The sequence below is a fragment of the Ascoidea rubescens genome (genome assembly GCF_001661345.1).
Source record: "Ascoidea rubescens DSM 1968 unplaced genomic scaffold ASCRUscaffold_2, whole genome shotgun sequence".
Taxonomy (NCBI): domain Eukaryota; kingdom Fungi; phylum Ascomycota; class Saccharomycetes; order Ascoideales; family Ascoideaceae; genus Ascoidea; species Ascoidea rubescens.
Window position 1 is genome coordinate 1,258,087 of NW_017962914.1, and position 18,723 is coordinate 1,276,809.

At 29.4% G+C, this 18,723-nt stretch overlaps 7 protein-coding genes across 7 annotated transcripts; 1 reads left to right on the top strand and 6 right to left on the bottom strand.

Moving 5' to 3' along the window:
* Positions 1–326: 326 nt before the first annotated feature.
* CYC3 (holocytochrome c synthase CYC3) lies at positions 327–1,528 on the bottom strand (the record flags this gene model as incomplete). Its single annotated transcript, XM_020188898.1, has 2 exons — positions 327–1,263; positions 1,524–1,528. 2 exons carry the CDS (start codon positions 1,526–1,528, stop codon positions 429–431), a joined length of 840 nt encoding a protein of 279 aa, XP_020049451.1. The 3' UTR covers positions 327–428.
* Positions 1,529–2,910: 1,382 nt separating this feature from the next.
* AUR1 (inositol phosphorylceramide synthase) lies at positions 2,911–3,966 on the bottom strand (the record flags this gene model as incomplete). The annotated part of the gene is made up of 1 exon (XM_020190041.1): positions 2,911–3,966. A coding segment is annotated over one exon (1,056 nt), but the record flags the coding sequence as incomplete, so codon positions are not given.
* Positions 3,967–5,819: 1,853 nt separating this feature from the next.
* On the bottom strand, positions 5,820–9,526 carry RPM2 (ribonuclease P; the record flags this gene model as incomplete). The annotated part of the gene is made up of 1 exon (XM_020194871.1): positions 5,820–9,526. Exon 1 carries the CDS (start codon positions 9,279–9,281, stop codon positions 5,820–5,822), a length of 3,462 nt encoding a protein of 1,153 aa, XP_020049453.1. The 5' UTR covers positions 9,282–9,526.
* A 962-nt stretch (positions 9,527–10,488) lies between these two features.
* On the top strand, positions 10,489–11,283 carry MRPL15 (mitochondrial 54S ribosomal protein mL57; the record flags this gene model as incomplete). Its single annotated transcript, XM_020190279.1, has 1 exon — positions 10,489–11,283. The coding sequence occupies one exon, from the start codon at positions 10,489–10,491 to the stop codon at positions 11,281–11,283; it is 795 nt and encodes a 264-aa protein (XP_020049454.1).
* Positions 11,284–12,173: 890 nt separating this feature from the next.
* Positions 12,174–12,575, bottom strand: CBC2 (nuclear cap-binding protein subunit CBC2; the record flags this gene model as incomplete). Its single annotated transcript, XM_020189498.1, has 1 exon — positions 12,174–12,575. A coding segment is annotated over one exon (402 nt), but the record flags the coding sequence as incomplete, so codon positions are not given.
* Positions 12,576–12,856: 281 nt separating this feature from the next.
* Positions 12,857–15,874, bottom strand: FCP1 (protein serine/threonine phosphatase; the record flags this gene model as incomplete). The annotated part of the gene is made up of 6 exons (XM_020190271.1): positions 12,857–13,210; positions 13,481–13,818; positions 13,939–14,051; positions 14,222–14,226; positions 14,300–15,656; positions 15,723–15,874. 6 exons carry the CDS (start codon positions 15,872–15,874, stop codon positions 12,857–12,859), a joined length of 2,319 nt encoding a protein of 772 aa, XP_020049456.1.
* Positions 15,875–17,518: 1,644 nt separating this feature from the next.
* On the bottom strand, positions 17,519–18,640 carry ASCRUDRAFT_68917 (uncharacterized protein; the record flags this gene model as incomplete). Its single annotated transcript, XM_020191599.1, has 1 exon — positions 17,519–18,640. The coding sequence occupies one exon, from the start codon at positions 18,638–18,640 to the stop codon at positions 17,519–17,521; it is 1,122 nt and encodes a 373-aa protein (XP_020049457.1).
* Between the last annotated feature and the right edge of the window lie 83 nt (positions 18,641–18,723).

The window sequence follows — 18,723 nt, forward strand, 5'->3', positions numbered from 1 at the left end:
GAATTTTATGGTTTCGGCGCCGTTGTTCTGGATCTAAAACAAACATGCAATTAACTGCATATATCTGTATCTTACTCACAAACAAAAGTTAATTACGTTGATTTATTTAAGAGTGTATATAAAGGTATAAAATATATATAGACGGTGAATATCAGAATAATGAAAGATAGAATAACTCAACACTAGTGATAAAAATAATAGTAAAAGAGACCAGACTAAGTGCAAAGAAAAATACAATAATAAAAAACAAATCAAAAAGAAAAGAAAAGAAAAGGAAAGAAAAGGAAAGAAAAAAATTGTGACAAAAAAAACACAAAAAAAACACAAAAAAAAATTAAAATAAATAAATAAATAAGTTAAATTTAAAATCATAATTGGGACAATGGAAATGTATTCTTGGTTTTCAGAGTCGATTTCTTGTTAATGTTTTAATTATCATCTTCGATATCACCCATTGCTTTTCTCCATAAAGGACCAGCCCAATGTTGAAACCTATCTTTGGCATTTGTAAAATTATCTAAAGCAGGTCTAACATCAAGGAAAAAAGTTGGCATTCCATGGGCATCATCAGGACCTCCATAATAATCAATAACGTACCTTACTTTCTGCCAATCGTTTTTATCAGCTTCATTTCCATTTTCTAATGAAGTACTGTCACCGAAAAATGATGATTTTTTTCTTAAAACAGTCCAGTCATGTCTATCAAATGGAGGCTCGGTGTTGTAGGTTTCTGGAAATATTTTTCCTAAAAGCAAATACATTCTTGCTTTTGGAGACAAATCAGATGGTCTTCCAGTAAATTTTAACAATCTTGGAGAAGTATTTGTTCTTTCAATGTAAGGTTGTTCCCATTCTAAAATCTGTTGCCAGGCACCTTCATTAAGAAAATTATGAACATCAACCATACTTTCAACAGCATCCTCAGGTACTTCACCTTTTCCTTTTCGAATCATAGCATTAAACATCTGTTGAGGGGAAGGATATTCCCAGTTTCCTTCATTTTCACTGGTGCCTCTTGGAATAGAAGAAATAATTCTCTCTATTGGCAAATCTAACTGTTGACCAGGGAGTTTTTTTGTATCGATAAAGTGAGGCATGTTATTTAAAGGGTTTAAAGTATTTTTTTCACCTTTAACTGGGCAAACAGCTGGAATCATCAAATCGTTGTTATTTTTCGTAGCATTAGGCGAGTTATTTTTACCAAAACCAACAGGACAAGTTGGAGCAGGTTCAGATTTGATCTCACAACACGAGCCATCTAAGCTCGAATTAGTTTGACAACATGCAGAAGAAACCGGATCAGAAGCCCAAAACCAACCCATTTTTCCAGATTAATACTAAAAATGAAAATCAAATAAAACAGAACTTTGAGCAAAAAAAAAGAAAAAAGAGGAAAATAAAACAAAATAAAGTTTATTGCAAATTATTAATTCAAGTTCCATATCAGATTATCGAATTAATTTTTTTCTGGTAGAGTTTGAAAATAAAAAGATGTCACGTGCACAAGAATTACTTGAAGCAACGTCATTGGTGCGTTTAGTGATTTTGGTGATTTTGGGTGAATATTATGGTGGTTAGTCAAAAAATGTTTATTTGTCGATAGTATAAAACAGAAAAATAAAATCTTTAAAGAACAATTTTCAGGAGAACAAGATAAAAGATGTTGATATTATTATGAAAATCGGTCTATCTGTTGAATAAAAAAACTAAAAATAAAAATAAAGTAAATTTGAAATAAAATTATAAATTACCAAAAAAAACAAAAAAAAATCTAAATCTAAACTTTGCCATTAATACTAAAAAAAAATTAAATTGTAATAAAATTTTTATTTGTAAGTGTTTCCTTTTCATTAATCTTTTTATTATTTTTGATAATTGCCTTTGAAACTCATGTGATTGATTTCTTTTTTACTGCCTTCAATGCCAAAAAAATTGTATAATAGAAAAAAATTTTTAAAAAAATTAAAAAAATGATCAAGTTTAAACGAAAATTAACGAAGGAAAAAACAAAAAAAACAAACGAAAAGACAAAAAATTAAAAGTAATAGATTGATAATCCATAGTAAGATAAGATACAACAAAAAAATCTTTAAATCCATTGATACTTTAAAGTAAAAACAAAGGAAAAAAAAAGAAACGAGAAAAAAGAGAAAATAGAGAAAATAGAAAGAAGAAAAAACCAAAACAATATAAATTTATTTTTTGATTTATCAATTAAATTAATTATTAGTAATTAGTTATTAAAGGATAAAAAGATTATGAAATGACGAATGGAAAAAAAACAAAAAAAAATGTAAAAAGGTGAAAAAAACTAAATTAGTTTGAGAGTAATAATAATAATAATAATAATAATAATAATAATAATATTATTATTATTATTATTAGATAAATTGAATAAATTTCTTATTCATTTTAGTCTGATCTTTTATTGTATTGGAAATTTGGTTGATAATTAAATGGAAGATCCATTGAAGTATGAGCTGATGTTGAGGAAGAAATTGGAGATGAATGATCAAAAATTGAGGATAATTGAGAATCAATACTTGAGGCTCTATCTGAGTTATCTAAATTATGGGTGATGATATTTAGAGATTTTCTAGAAATTGAGGATGAGGGTCTTGAGATTAGGTTACTTGTACCCATTTCGAATTCCATGTTATTGATGCTGTTAATATTGTTGGCATTGTTGTTGATATTATTACTGTTTAATATGATGTTATTGAGATTTGGATCTAAGGAAGACGACATTGAGATTCTTGAGTTGAGATTATCCATTTCGATGTCACCCTCACAGTTATTATTATTATTATTATTATTGTTATTATTATTATTATTATTATTGCCGTTATTGTTGTTGTGGATATTTGAGTTATTTGTATAACTATTGCTGATATTATTGGTGATAGAGTTATTAATTGATAAAGGATCAGAGTGGGAGATATTGATGTAGTTTAGTTCTGTGTAAGACCAACGGCAAAAACAAGAGTTATCAATGGTTGGTAACATTTTATATTTTGTATAAGTAAAAATGACATAGGATAAAACCGAGCCTGCCATCAAATCTACAAAGTAATGGTGAGTCAAGTACATCGTGGACCACCAAAGCCAGCAGAGATAGGATAACCAAAGAGGTTTAAAACGTGGGAAGATGTATGATAAAAAGAGGGCATTCATAGTTGCACAACCTGAATGTAGAGAAGGAAAAGCACCAAATGGAACAGGAGCATTGGTGAAGGTTGAAGTGTACATATCAATACCCAAAATCTGATCGATTCTTTGCAAACCACCTGGGTTACCATTCATTGAGTAATTTGCAGGATTCAAGCCGTTGATCAATTTATACCATGGTGGAGCAGCTGGAAACAAGATTTGAATTAAAACGCCAAATAGATTCATATAACCAAAGGCAAAGGCAAAAGAATTGACAGCAGTTGGAGGACCAAAGATAAAGACTAAAGCAGCAATAACAAATGGAATACTAAAATGCAAGATACCATAAGGCAACCAGGCCAATAAGTCTAAGACTTTGTAAGTTTTTGAGGCTAGGACATCGCTCAAGTTATCACCATAAAAAATGGTTTCAATTGAAGGTAGAATTTTGACACTGATTGGAGGTCTATATTGGTTGGGAATCTTTCCACAAATAAAGAATAAAAAAACCCACGTCAAAACAGGCAAAGCAGGTAAGAAAAACTGGTTAAGAATTGGGGGCAAGAAGAATAAACAGCATACAAGAAAGAAGAAACAAAATTTCAAAAAGAAATTGACAGGCAAGACAAAAAAAGAGAAGACTAATACTATGGATAAAAAAGTGAAATGAAGAAAATCATTGAATTTGAATTTGTAATTTTTGAGATTGCTAAAGGTTGTCTTGGGATTAAAATTTAAATTCAAATCAGAGATAGTTGAGCCAGGAGGTTTTTCTGATAGAAAGTAATAGTTAAATAACTTTACTGGGTTCATCATGGGCATTTCGAGAATATATTTATATATATTTATAAGGATATAGATATGAGAAAGTATGGAAGATCAGCTCCAAGAGGTTGTCTATCAGCGTTTTTCAGTCTTGATAGTGTGATCAGAAACGAACAAGAAAAAAAAGGAAAAATAGGATAAGATATTGAGCAACAAGAACCAGTGTCGTATGGATGGCAAGCAAGAGAAGATGCCTGAGGGAGAAGAGGGAGAGGTAGTGAGATGTGGAAAAGACGAAGAGAAGAGATCTGGCACAGGCTCCACAATAGGTATAAGCAGAGAAGGATTTTATATATTTGCTCAGGACGAAGAGCAGTCGAGAAGATTTTGTTGCTTGTGGTGGACAGCTTTTTTCTCTCACAGAGCAAACGCAAAACAAGTGCGGAAGCACGCGGAATGGAAACTGCGGCCACTTCGCACAGCCCGAGCATCCCAGCCGGCGGTCACGGGACGAGTCAGCTCGGCACGTGAAACACGTGTTTGGACCTTGCCGGCACTAGTCGAAGCCGTCGGAAGCGTCTGACGCGTCTGAACGGAAATGACGGGACACGCCTGAAACCCCTTGACGGGGGTCTGTGCACACGCTGGATGCGTGTGTGCGTGTGCTGATACATTTCCATATTCGGATCTCTGTGCGCCCGCACAGCTGACCTCTGAGGTCTGCAAGTGCAACCAAAAAAGCAGTGTATTCGCTTGTTGTGGTGGAGGAACCAGCCAACCAGCTGAAGTTTATTATTCTTCGCTATGTTTATTTTTGCCAGTATCAGCAAGGTATTTGAGTCTTGTATCTTTATACTTGATATGAACTAGCATGTTTTCAACCACTTGTACAAAATCCTTAGAATCAAAAAAGGCATTAGATTTCTTTGATTTTTCCGTTGTGTTAAATCTACTGGATTATGGTTCAAAAAAAGACAGCATATCATCAATTTGTCATCAATTTGTCATCAATTTGTCATCAATTTGTAGTAACTGCTCGATGTATTTAGAAAAAGTATTCATTAAATTGTTTTTTATTTGTAATCTTTATCCAAAGTGTTCCCGGTGATAAATTTATTCAAAAATTATTATCAAGAAAACGCGAAAAAACGAAAGCCAAAATACAGTGGCTTGCATCGTCAACAACCTACTTTGCCAAATTCAGTTTTTCCACTGCCACAGTTTAAACATAAAAACCGGGGTAACTGAATTATTGACAATGTCTCCTATTTTAACTTTAAACGAAGTTTTGTTTGGAAAGTTTTTTTTTGTAGTTAATCCCGATAATGTCACTAATCTTAGTCAGCTTATATATCCCACTTATTGAGTGTGAGGTTTTTATATTTTGAAACATTGGCCGATTCGATTGTTTTCGATAATTTCCGATGAATATTCGATTGTACTGCAGAACCATAGAATTGTAAAATAAATAGGCATCTCACTTTACTTTATCTCAATTATTGAATATTTCATGTTTTCAACAATATGGTTCAGAATTGCTTCTTGTTATTATACCCAAAGCCTTTTAACCACAAATACCAATCTCCCCCCCCCCACAACCTATCAAATCAATCTTAACTCAGGAACATCCCTCTGTAACTCAGCTTACCAATAAATATTTCAAGTAATGATGGGTCAAACGAAAAACCTCACATCACATAGTTCAAACATAAAATGAACACTACAATAATTAGAACTACCTCTATTTTTTTCATTAAAAATTATAAAATAAAAAATTACTATATTAAACTAGAACTACAAAAATATTACAAAAATATTACAAAAATTTAAAAATACACTAAAAAAAACGAAAAGAATCGAAAAAAGTAAAGAAAAACACAAAGAAAACAAAAAAAAAACACAGATTATAGTGTATTTATGACATCAGTAGCAAAATCCAACTTATCAACATTTTCATCTTGGAAAAATTTGCAAAATTCTTCCTTTTTAATATTATAAGCCTTGAGCATCTTATTAAAATTATCAAATAATAAGATTTTAAAATTATTTAAAAAATTAAATTGTATAATGAAATTTTGTTCATTCTTTGATAAATCACAATCTTTAGAATTTTGAATAATATTCAATGATTCTTTAAAATTTAAATTGATATTATACTCAAGATAATAATTATCTAAATTTTGAAACAATTCATAAATCAAAATTGAATGGAAATAAAATGTTTGAAATAATTCATGTTTATTAGTTTCTAAATCAGTATTGGTATTAAAATTAGTATTGGCATTGACACTGGCATTGCCATTAGCAACGGCATTAATATTATCAACTTGATTATTAAACTTATTAACAAACATGTTTCTAAAGGTTGAATGATTCCAATATTCATAAAAAACATTCAATACTCCAAAGTATTTATTATTTTCAATACTGTTATTATTGGAATTTTCAATGAATGAATAAAACGACTGCAAATCAAAATTTGAGATGCATGAATTGAAGAAAAATGAATCCAAGAAATTTGGGAAATTGTATTTATTTCCAAGTTTTAATTGGTTTAAAAATAATTTATTTGAAACCAAATTCAATAGGATATCATTGGGATCAATATTATTAACATTATTATTCGATTCATTGATTATTATGCCATTTGATGAGGATTTAGCATTGAACTTAGTATAATGATTCAAAACAATTAAAATTTGATTAAAATCATAAACTAATGGGTTCTTCAACATGTATTCGATTAATTTAATAAACGAATTCAAGTTCAAGTTTTTAATCAATAATTCAGAATTGTGAGATAAAAATAAGTACTCATTTTCTAAATCATAATCAAAAGTTAAAAATTCATTAACAATCACATTTTTATTTCTTTCTAAAATTGAGAGCAAATAATTTGATATAATATTAGACAAATTATTGTTCACTGAATTGTTATTTTTAAAAGTTATATTATTAAAAATGGAAGACATCAATAATTGGATTTTTCCTTCGTTGTCGTTATGCAATAAGAAATTAGATAAATTAGAAATATTACTCATTGAAGAGTTTGAAATTGTATTAGTATTAGTATTAGTATTAGTATCATCAAAAAATTTAAAATTTGATAATAAATTATTATTATTATTAATGTAGTTTAAAAAAATGTTGTCAATGACATCTAAATTAGAAGTTTTATTATTAAGATTAGATAAAAAAGTTAAAAAGATATCATTATGATTATTATAATTATTTGGATCATTAATATCAATATTAATTAAATTAAATTTTAAAAATTTAGCAAAAATTTGGTAACCCTTTTCAAAATTCAAGTTAATTAAAGAGATGATATAGGAGTTGATGACATTGTTTAAATTTTTAAAGTTTTTTTCATCAATATTAAAGGTTGTGTTTGAATTTTGGTTTAAATTTGTTGTATAGTTTAAATTCAATAAAGTTTTCTGTTTTATTGATAATAAAATGGAATCAAGAATTTTAGTTGATAAATTCAATTGGTTTGAAATTATTAAAGAATTTAATAAAATAGAATATATTTCAAATTGATGGTTTAATAAAGAGAGATTATTAACTGAATTTTTCTTGAAATCATTGTAAAGATTTAAGATAAATTGAATGTTATAAGGAATATTGTTATCAATATTATTGTTGAGAGGATTATTATTATCATTATTATTATTATTGTCAACATCAATATTTTGAAGAATATTATTTAAACGAATTAAATCATTTTGTGATAGGTTATTTAAAGTTGATAAATATTTAATTAATGACAAATAATAAATTTCTGATTTAACGAAATTTGAGTTTAAGTTGGCATTATTTAGAATATTTAAAAAGCTTATAAATTGGTCAATTGATGAAAATTTGTAATTGAATAAATTAATACCAATTAGCAAATTGTCATAAACTAGTTGATTAAAATAATGGAAATGTTTTAAATTTGAAGCTATGAAGATATCAATAGCCAATTTAAAGTAGTCATTACCATTGTCTATTATATTGTTATTATTTTTAATGTTTATAGAGTTGTTGTTGATTATGTCTAAAGAAGATTTAAAGGAGTTTAAAGAGCCGGATAATAGACCATTTAAGACCAATTCGTAAGTTTTAGAATTTGGTTTTAAATCAAAGTTATTAATTGAAGATATTAAATCTGTGTAAACGTTTAATAAATTAGTTAATTTTTCTTCAATTGTTTCGGATGTCAAATTTCTTTTAATTAAAGATTGTAGAACTAGATTGTAAAGATCTAAAGATATGGGCAAGTTATTTCTCTTTATGACTTGATATATAGGGTAAATTTTCAAGTAATTTGAATTTTGAATTGAGGTGTTAATTTCATTAATTAAAGAGGAATGAAAGGATTTATCTAATGAGTTTGAAAATTTTATTTCCTTTGGTATGCTTAGCAATTGGAAATCGTCCAATAAAAAAGCGGCGTTATTAAGGGGGTTATTGTTATTTTGGGGGCTGTTGTTATAGCTTGCAGAGTTAGAGTTATTTTTATTAAGAAATAGATTATTATTGGTTTTTTGAATATTCAAATAGTTGAGATTGAGAATATTTTTATTTATCAAGTTATGGTTGTTGCGGTTATTTTTGCTGTTATTGTTATTAGTGTTGAGATTGTTTTGATTGTAAGTATGATTAATTGTATTCTGTTGTTGAGCAGTTTGTTGTAAATTGGGCTCTTTATCTTGAAACAAAGATTCAGATATAGTTGGAGAGTTATCGAGTTGAGAATTATTAGAAAAACTGTTATCAACAATCATTTGGGTGTTGTTATTGATGTCATTTTCATTTTCAAGTTGGCTGCTGATGTGATTTATATTATTCAATATAGGTAGAAGATTCAATTTGTCATTTAACAATAAATTATTGTCAATGAAATTATTATGAATCAAAGAGGAGTTATATTTAGAGAGATTATTATTATTGGAATTATTGAGTTTTATCTTTAGTAATTCGTTATCAATTATGGATCTGTTTGAGGATTGTAGTTCATCAATCTGGTTATTATTGGAGTTGTTGTTATTTAATAGATTGTTGTTGACTTGGTTGAACAAGGACAATCTCGATATGTGATCTAGGGATATCGAGTAGTAGTTGTAGAAATTGGTTGAGTGCTTGGGATAGTTTGAGTTGTAGTTGTAGTTGTTCTTATTGTTATTATTGGTGGTCGAGTTGACCTTTATGTTATTGATTTTGATGTTATTGGAGGTGAATAAATCATTATTCGTTAATTGGTTATAATTTTTCAAGTGGAAAGTTGAGTCAAAAAAAGATGGGGTTTTCTTTATAGTTGATGAGGAGTTTCTCAACGTAGAAGAATTTCGTGAAAAGTTGGCAAAGGGTTTAAAGACCATTTTGAAAGTATCAAAGTATCGAAATGTAGAAATATGGAAAGAAAACCAGTAATTGTGGGATTAAGATTGAGGATGAAAACAGATAGAATGAAGATGCAGCGGTAATAAGAAGTAAATGCAAACAGACAGAGATCTAGAAGGATTAAGTACGATTAACAAAGAAAGAAAGAAAGAAATGAAGAAAACACAGACCAGCTCATGAAATGCAACGAGAACCAACCAAACACAGTCAAATATAATCAGAGAATTGTGACTAAATATATTCAAATATAATCAACTACTTTCGTTCTCAAATCGTCGCCAAAGCCCTGAAAAGACCAAAACCTAAAGCAGCGAATGGCCAAAAAGCTTTTTTCTTGCTGGCCAATCAGCACTCGGAAAAAGCCGGCGCGATGGCGCTGCAACCGGCCAATCAGCGTGCCCCAAAAATCAACGGTCACGCGCTCGGCATTAGAACCAAGCGCTGTTCCGCTTACTCAGCGCATGTGTGTTTATATCAGCGCTGTGTCACTTGTGATTGTGTAAGCATATTTGGCACGCAACGTTATATAAGCATTGTGTTGAACGAGGTGCGGCCGGAAAACACAATCCGAACTCGGACGTTCGTGAAGCAATTATGGTCCGTTGCCCTAAACGAAATACACAAGACTTAACCACTTATGAAACGAAAATTGTGTTTCTGCAAAAAACATTTAATTCACAAATACCTTGATAAAGATTGCAATCCAAACAATATAAATATGATCACTAAATAGCTAGATAGAAATAAAATAAACCAAGAGGAAAAGGAGAGAGAAGTCTACTAAGTCATGAGCACTAGAAGAAATCTCTATCCTTTCTTCGACGACTTTCAACCTGACAACATCCAAGTCAAGAACACTGATAGTGATAACAAAAGAGAACTTGATACTCCATCAATGGCTTCCAAAATCAATGAATTAAAACAGAGAGTTGAGTTAATTGAATCGAATGTTGCATCCGGATTTGAACGACTAGAACGAATGCTTGAAAGCGTATTAACTCGTAACAAACGGCCGGAAATCGGTTGTCGAAGGTCACAACACATTGAACTTTAGACAGGGTAACGGCTTCTCTTTTCAGCGATTTTTATTTTTGTTCGTTTTTTTTCAGTTGATCGAATCGTTGGAGAGTTGGAAGTTGGTCTGTGGTTGGATACGAATTTTGGCTCTTGGTTCATCTTCAGAAAATGTATTGCATAAAGGCTCTAGCTTCCCCTTCTTACTTCTTGTGGCGTTCCACTTTTGCTCGTAATATCGTGCTTCATTCTGGCAAAAGACAGCCCGGTGCCCTTAGAGATCCCAATGATTATCTAATTTCCCCCAGTGGCATCAAATACTCGCCAATAAAGGAAGTTTCTAAAGTTCCTGAAGCTTCTGAAGCTTCTGAATCTCATGAATATTCTGGGTCTCCCGAAGAAATTCAAGAATCCTTGAAGCCTATAAAGTCCTATTTTCATTCGATTGACCCCGATTTAATCGACAAAAACCAGATTTCTGACAAGCTTTTACTCCAGATTTTAACCCATAAATCCTTCTCTCATGGCCATTTTCCTTACAGTGAAAAATTATCTGTTATAGGTTTCAAGTTCTTAAAAAAAACATATTTTATTAACACAATACACCAAAGTCTACAAAAACCAATTGATCAAGAATATTTTACCAATTCGAAATTTAAAAGTTTCCACAATTATAAAAACTATAATTTCTTAATAAATGAGTTTAATTTTGCTGATTTATTTCGTAAAGACAAGATCAATTTCTTATCAGTTTCGAATTTGGCAAAAATTTCAAGATCAAAACAATTTTCCAAAATTTTGTTCTGGAAACCAACTTCTAAAAGGGCAATAAATAAAGATAACGACACAATCTATGCTGAAGTTCTCAAGGCCTTAATTGGTGCTTTATTGTTATCAAAAGGTGCTGTTTATACTCAATATTTTATAGAAAAAAATCTTATAAATCCACTGGGTAAAAAAAATTAATCAACTTTTAATCAACTTTTAACCATCTTTTAACCATCTTTTAACCATTTTTTAATCACATATATTTATATATTTATTTTGTATATATTTTTTGAATCAACTTATCTAATTCAATTATTGTTATTCTCATTACCCATATTCATATTGTTGCCATTGTTATATCCACCATTATAATCTTCATTATATCCAGAATTATTATATCTAGAGTTATTATATCCACCATCATCAGGAAGATCATTATCATACCCTCCGTTATATTCAGCATTACTATTATTACTATTGTTATTATACTCATTAATAGGATTATTAAGACTATTGAAACTGTTAGAATTATTATACCCGCTATTAAACTCATTATTCATAAATCCATTATTATATCCACCATTGTAAGTATTATATCCGCTGTTACTATTGTTATTGACATCGTCAATGTTATTTCCAGTAAAATCGCCACCAAATTCATTATATCCAGCATTATAACCATCATTGTAACCACCATTATACCTATTGTAGCCATCACCATAACTATTACCATTATATCCGCCATTGTAACCATTATCGTTGGTATTATTACCATATCCACCGTTATAACCGCTGTTATTATAGCCACTGTTATTATAGCCACTGTTATAGTCATTATTGTAACTATTTCCACCTTTATATCTCTTATATCCTCTTCTCACGTATCCCTGTTTTTTACCATGATATCCACCACTATTCTCATATCCGCCGCTATTTATATCCATAGCCATCATATTTTCTCCTGGATCTATAATATTTTTTGGTTCCAAAATTGAATTATTTGCTGGAAGTGTCCCAGTTTTATCTGCTTCAATATACATATCTGCTTCTTGTTCAGCAGCTATCTTTGCTTCATCTAGTTCTTTCAATCCTCCTTTAACCCCTCTACCAAATTCTCTACCACTTTTAAACCCCAGATCTAAATCAATTTGAAGAAAATGATTCATAAGTTTGGTTTGGTTCAAGTACTTGATCGCTTGAAATACGCCCTCTTGATTCTCAAAAATAATAAACCAAAATCCACAGGGTTCCTGACTTTGACTATTCAACCCTGCTATAACTTTTTCAACCTCTCCAACTTTTGAAAACATTTGGTAAATCTGCTCCTCTGTGATAGAGAAGTCGAGCACTTGAACATAAATGGTTCGTGAGACCATGGTCCTCTTCAATTGATCATATCCATTTTTCTTTTTTATGGCCTTGGAAAGTAAGTATTTTGAGGGCACATCCAATCGTTGAGCTGAATGCTTGAAGTCATACTCAGCAAATTCCCGTAGATCTGTCTCTAATTGTCCTCCATAGTAATTTCTGCTCATTGTCTCTCACAGTTTTTTGTTGTCTCTTACAATCTTTTTGTAGTCTTTCGCTAAGCAACTTTTATATTCAATCTCTCAAGACTGCCTTCAAAAAATTCGTGCAACATCCTGCACCCATCAAAAGGGCATATTTCGAGGAACAAAAAGCAGCTGCTTTTTATTTAGAAACTATAAAATACAGAACTTACAAACTACTACAAATTACTACAAAATACAAAAGAATTCAGAAACCACCATCAAGATCTCATATCCTCGTCTATGAGTCCATCTAGTTCTTTTTCAAACTCTGCAAAAAGATCATCGGCATTGCTTTCCTCCTCGTCATAGTTGGTTTTGTTTTTTTTGCTACCAACCAGTTGCAAATCATCGTTTGCTTCTCGTTTGTTGTTGCCATTTAGTATCACCAATGACCTGGCTCCTTTTTTATTCTCAAGTTCAGCCTCTTCTTCGTCTTCGCCATCTTCATCATCTTCATCAGAAGAACTGTCGTTGATAAAGTCTTCGATTTCTTTATCAATGTCTCCGTTCCACGATTCAGATATGCTATCTAACACCAGATCTCGATCAGCCTGCTTCACTGGGTATGAAGTCTCGTTATTGTTATTATTGCCATTTCCATTTCTATTTTCATTTTCATTTTCATTTTCATTTTCATCTTTATTTATCTCTTTATTGCCATTGATACTTATATTGTCGTAATTATTACTCACTTTGAGACTATCACCATTTTTATCGTTATTTGTACGATTGATGTTGCTGATACCATCTTTATTACCATTATAAAGTAAATTCATAAATTCATAATTATCCATTTCCTCTTTTTGCATCTTTTTAAACTCTTTAATTTCTTTTTCAGTGACTTTAATTTCATTTTCATCATTGGCTAAAAACTCAAATTCCTTTTCATCACATCTTTCCCAGTTTTTAACACACTTGAATAGCCAATCTGGATGAACTATCTTGACTTTATCTTTATAAAAGTGTCTGGCCATTCTAGCCTTTAATGTGGTTGGGTTTCGACAAATTAAATGCGTAACTTTACTTGTCAAACTTCTACATACTTCACCTCCAAATGACGTAATCCAATTATTTGTATCTAAATCTCTAATATCAGAATGGGTTGGAAAAATCCCAGAGAATAAGAAATAACAACCTTTGAATACTTCATTTCTCATTGTTGGTATTATATTTTCAATATCTGGTATTAAATTCAAGTTAATTTTATTATGATTGCCTTTTCTATTTCTGATTTTATTATTTCTTTTATTATTGATATTATTATTTTTGTTGTTTTTGCTATTGTTATTATTATTATCACCATTGAATGCATTTGGTTGTAAAATCTTCAATTCATCATAATAAGTATTATAAATTTTAATTAAAATTTTTTCCAAGGATTCTAATTCGGTATCGTCATCATATAGTAATCTTCTTGTTTTGGGACTTTTATTATTATCAATATAATCACTAGTATTTGTGGTTGTATTTGTGGTTGTATTTGAATCATCATTATCACTGTTACTATTATTATTATTATCTATGGTAATAGGAGAAATTGCATTATTTATTTCACCATTTTCATTTTTTCCGTTGTTATCAACATTTCCTTTCTCATTTGTTTGATTATTTTTATCATCCAAATCATCTTTTTTTTCCTTTATTTCTTCAGCTTTTTTTACCTCTTTTATTCCATTTATTTCTTTTTCCTGAATTTCCTTTTCTATAGGATTTTGTTGGTCATTGTTTTCTATATTTTGAGAATTTGTTAAATTTTGTAAATCTTCTTGTAATCTTTCCAAAGGTCTTTCATTCTGCTGTACTTCAAGTGAAAGAGATCTTTCTAATTCAATTTCTTTATTTTTCAGTACTTCAAGATCTGATATTATATCTTTATCAATATTGAAATTTTCATTGGAATTATAAAAATTGATATTATCAATAATATTATTAATGTTATTATTGTTTCCATTATCATGACTATTGATCTCATTGTTATTAAGGGTAGTGTTCTTACTATTATTTTCATTATTATCAATTAGTGGCTTATCATTTATTAGTTTACTTATTTTTAATTGAGTATTTTCCATAATTTTTTCTTCGATTTGTTCAATTTCTTTAAATCTTTTTGAAGGAGATAATAAGAGATTTTGTCTCGGTAAATAAGTTGAATTAATATCACCGATACCGATAAAGAAATCGTATGGAATCACTTTAATTAAATTAGGACACCAATCCCAAACATCACCTCTATCATCGATTATTACAACCATAGAAGTATCAACCGGAAATAGTTTAGTTAATGATTTTTGAGATAATGAACCACTTTCATCTCTACTTAATATTCTATCGCCAAAATAAATTCCATCCGGGTCAATTATTTTGGCGATTTCCTTTGCATAGGATCTTGTTGCCATTGTGTAAATATGTAATTCATAATACGTTGAAATTTTATCTAAAAATCTTTTTAGATTAGGTCTCAACTTGACATAATACCAACATTTATTTGACTTGTTCATATTGTTTTTTCTCGAAATTAAAAAGGGTAAATCTTCATTCAAAGTAAAAGATTTGACATCTTTTAAAACATTGTAATTTGGATTTGATGGGTCATTTTGCCATTTATATACAGTCGGATCAACAGTTGTATGGATTATAGTTTGATCCAAATCTACTACTAAGATCAATTTTTTCAAACTGATTAGATTTAATAATTTTTTCTTTTCGGATTTTTCAGCTTCTTTTAAAGACACTTTAAGATTATTTTCTAATGCTGATATTGTTATAGAATTTTTATGGTAGTTATCATTATCATCAATTATGGCTCCACAGGAAGCGCATAATCCAGCAAATTGAATTGAATGAGAGCATGGCTCTCTAATTTTTGCTATAACAAAAGCTGGGTTATCAATTACATCATTGATTTTGACATTGATCTCTTTTATGATTCCGGTAAAAGGGGAATAGAAAACAGCAGGTAATTTGTAAATCTTTTTAGGCCTTTCAAAGATCTGATTTAAATTATCATCTATTGAGTTACTATTGTTTAATGATTCATTACTAAGATTACTATTTTGAAGCTTATTTAAAGTTTCCATGTCCAACTCACTGTCAGGAACTTCTTCAAGAGAGTCATAATTGAAAGTCAAGAACTGATCTTGTTTGTTGATCTGCTGGTTGTTGGTAACTGCAATTTTAGTAATAGTCACTGGAAATTTTGTCCATACTGGTAGAGTTAAAGAAGTTAATTCAGACATAAGATTGAGGTCTTAAAGTGGGAAAAAAACCAAAAATTAAAGCAGCAAAATTGACAAGAACAGCAAAAACAAAAGAACAAGTAGAACAAAAAGAAAAACAAGGATATAGACAGTGAAATACAAATCAACACAATGCAATTCAAACTCAAGCTCCAGTCAGAAGATGAAAAACCAATATATTGGAGTATGGGTTAAAGCATATAATAGAAAATAACAAAGGTAAAACAGAAAAATTGCACTCATGGCAAAAAAACAGCGTTTCACTCCCTGAACCAAAAAAAAGAATGCGTGCCGTTTTCCGACGCACTTGCTCCAATGGCGCAAATGCGTTTCTTTTGTTGCGCAATTATATGTGTATAAGCATACTCCAGCGCGTTTAAACATGCGTTTGCGTTGTAGCACCGAGTTTCCTGTTTAGTATTATGTTTGAAAAATTGTGTAATTTTGCATACGGATACATACATCCGCACTGATGGATACAAAGCATATAAACATTTTTGTTCATGGCGAATAAGATCGCAATATACTAATTTAAAAAATGCTTTACTTTTGAAAACAGATTTAAAGACATTATGTTTTAATGATGCCGATGATGAGGAAAAAAACTGGGACACTAAATGTGCAAAACTTTTCACATATTTACTTCTAAACAATGCAAACTCATTAACTTGTTTTGAATTATCTTTATACTATGAACTTTCATCCTTTCCAAATCTTACAAACGTCGTATCTATGAAAAAGATATTGCTTGAGAAAAGTTGTTTTCTCAATAGCATAAACCATTTAGATTTAAATCATAATAGAATTAAAATAGTCAAAAAACCTATCAAATTTTGTCAATTTAAAAGTTTTAAAGATCTCTCCTTATTACGTTCAAACAAGTAAAGATATACCAATAGATAAAATACCTATTGACTTGAAACTTTCTAAATAAAATCCATCCGAAATTAAAAACTTGTCAACTTTGATAAATTTAAGCAATCTAGATTTATCTTTTAACAGAATTCTAAAAAATTTAAATCTATCAAATAACAAACTTCAACTATCTGATATAATATGTGTGAGTGGATGTAAAAAATAACTCAAAACACTGTGACTATTATGTTTTCTAATACCAGATATATGAAGAAAAACCAGAAAATTAAATGAAACACAATCAAAAATAATATCAAATTGAATAATCATTTATGTATTCTATCTGTGTGTGTGCATTAAATTACATTGACATGCATTTATTACTTTTCACTTTTTTTTTGAAGAAATGATTTCTTAGAGTTTTTATTTTAGTAAATTTTAGCAAAAATATTTTATATTCTATATCTTTAATATAATAAAAACCTTTCTATTAAACACAATAATACTTGATAGCACAAACACTAACTTTATTGTCATTTTATTCTATTACAGTAATAACAATAATAGTGATAGAGATCTCGATAATAATAAATATAGATAACTTAAATAAAAAATTTTATTCATTGTAATTACCGAAAACTTTTTGTAAAAAATAGTAATCTTTGATTTCAGTTTGCCATTTATATATTTATTTTAGTATGGTTGAAAGCAAAGCTTATTTATAAAATGAAATACTGCACTTTCTTTTCACTTTGGTTTTGGTGTATCTATAATACTAAAAATCAGCCTTTAATAAGATACTAAATTATTACTAAAACCAAATTGATCTCGATTGACTCCCATAATGTTAAGAGAAAACCCATATAGCTCATGTTTCACATTTATTGTCTTTCCACGATTTTTTATAAGATTCTTGAAATAATTTTGTAAAATTTGTGTTATATTTAACTCTTTTATTTTTCTGTAGTCAGCTACAATCTCAAATTTTAGTCCTTCATTATTGCCAACAATAATATTCAATGTCTTATCAAACACTTTAATATTTCTGTCAACATTTTTTTTAAACAAAACTACAGCTCCAATTTTTCCATTCTTATCAGGTAGATACAAAGCCATTGACATTTTGAAAAATCCTTTGACTCTTTTCGTAAAATCTCTGATCTTTTTAATTTTATAAAAAATATTAAAATCAAAACTTATATATGAAACTTCTTGAGACCCATAATCGATATCTTTGGCAATCAATAAATTTTTGGAATTATAAAATTGAACATTTCCAATGTTGACATACTGATCTGGTAATAGATTTTTTGCATAATTTTCGATTAATTTGGTAGAAAACTCAACGCTAGTAAAGTAATTGCTGTCCTCACTATTATAATCAGTTATATTAAAAATCTCTGGTGTATCACGAATTTCATAAGCAAAAGCAAGATCATAAAGAATAGCAACTGTTGCAGTAATTCCAAAAACAAGCAATGTTCCACCACATATAACCAAAGTGGGATCAGTAACACAAAACAAAAGAACTGGTGGAATACTAGCAGCAAAAGCTCCATTCGCTAAAAAAAGTCCTAAAAAACTGAAAGCGATTTTTGTACGAGTATCAAGAGCATTGTTGAAAATGTTTTCATTTGAGTCCTCATTCCATTGTTCTAATGGAATATCATCATCACGATCATTGTTTACTTCATATTCATTGTCATTGACATAGTTTTCATAGTCAGGTTTACCAGTAAAGTTTAAGATATTGTTACTATTGTTTAATTTATTTAAAGCCGAAGTTGATGTTGCCAAACTTTTGACACTAGAAGTTGGAATAAAGATGTCAGAATTTTCAGGAAGACAGTTTAAAGTTTGTATTATATCAGAAATTAAAATCAATATTATTGACTTGATAATGAACTCCATTATATCTCAATTGAAAACTTATCACACCTTTTGTAAAGATAAGGTATCAATTCAATTAACCTGATTAATTCCAAATTTATAAA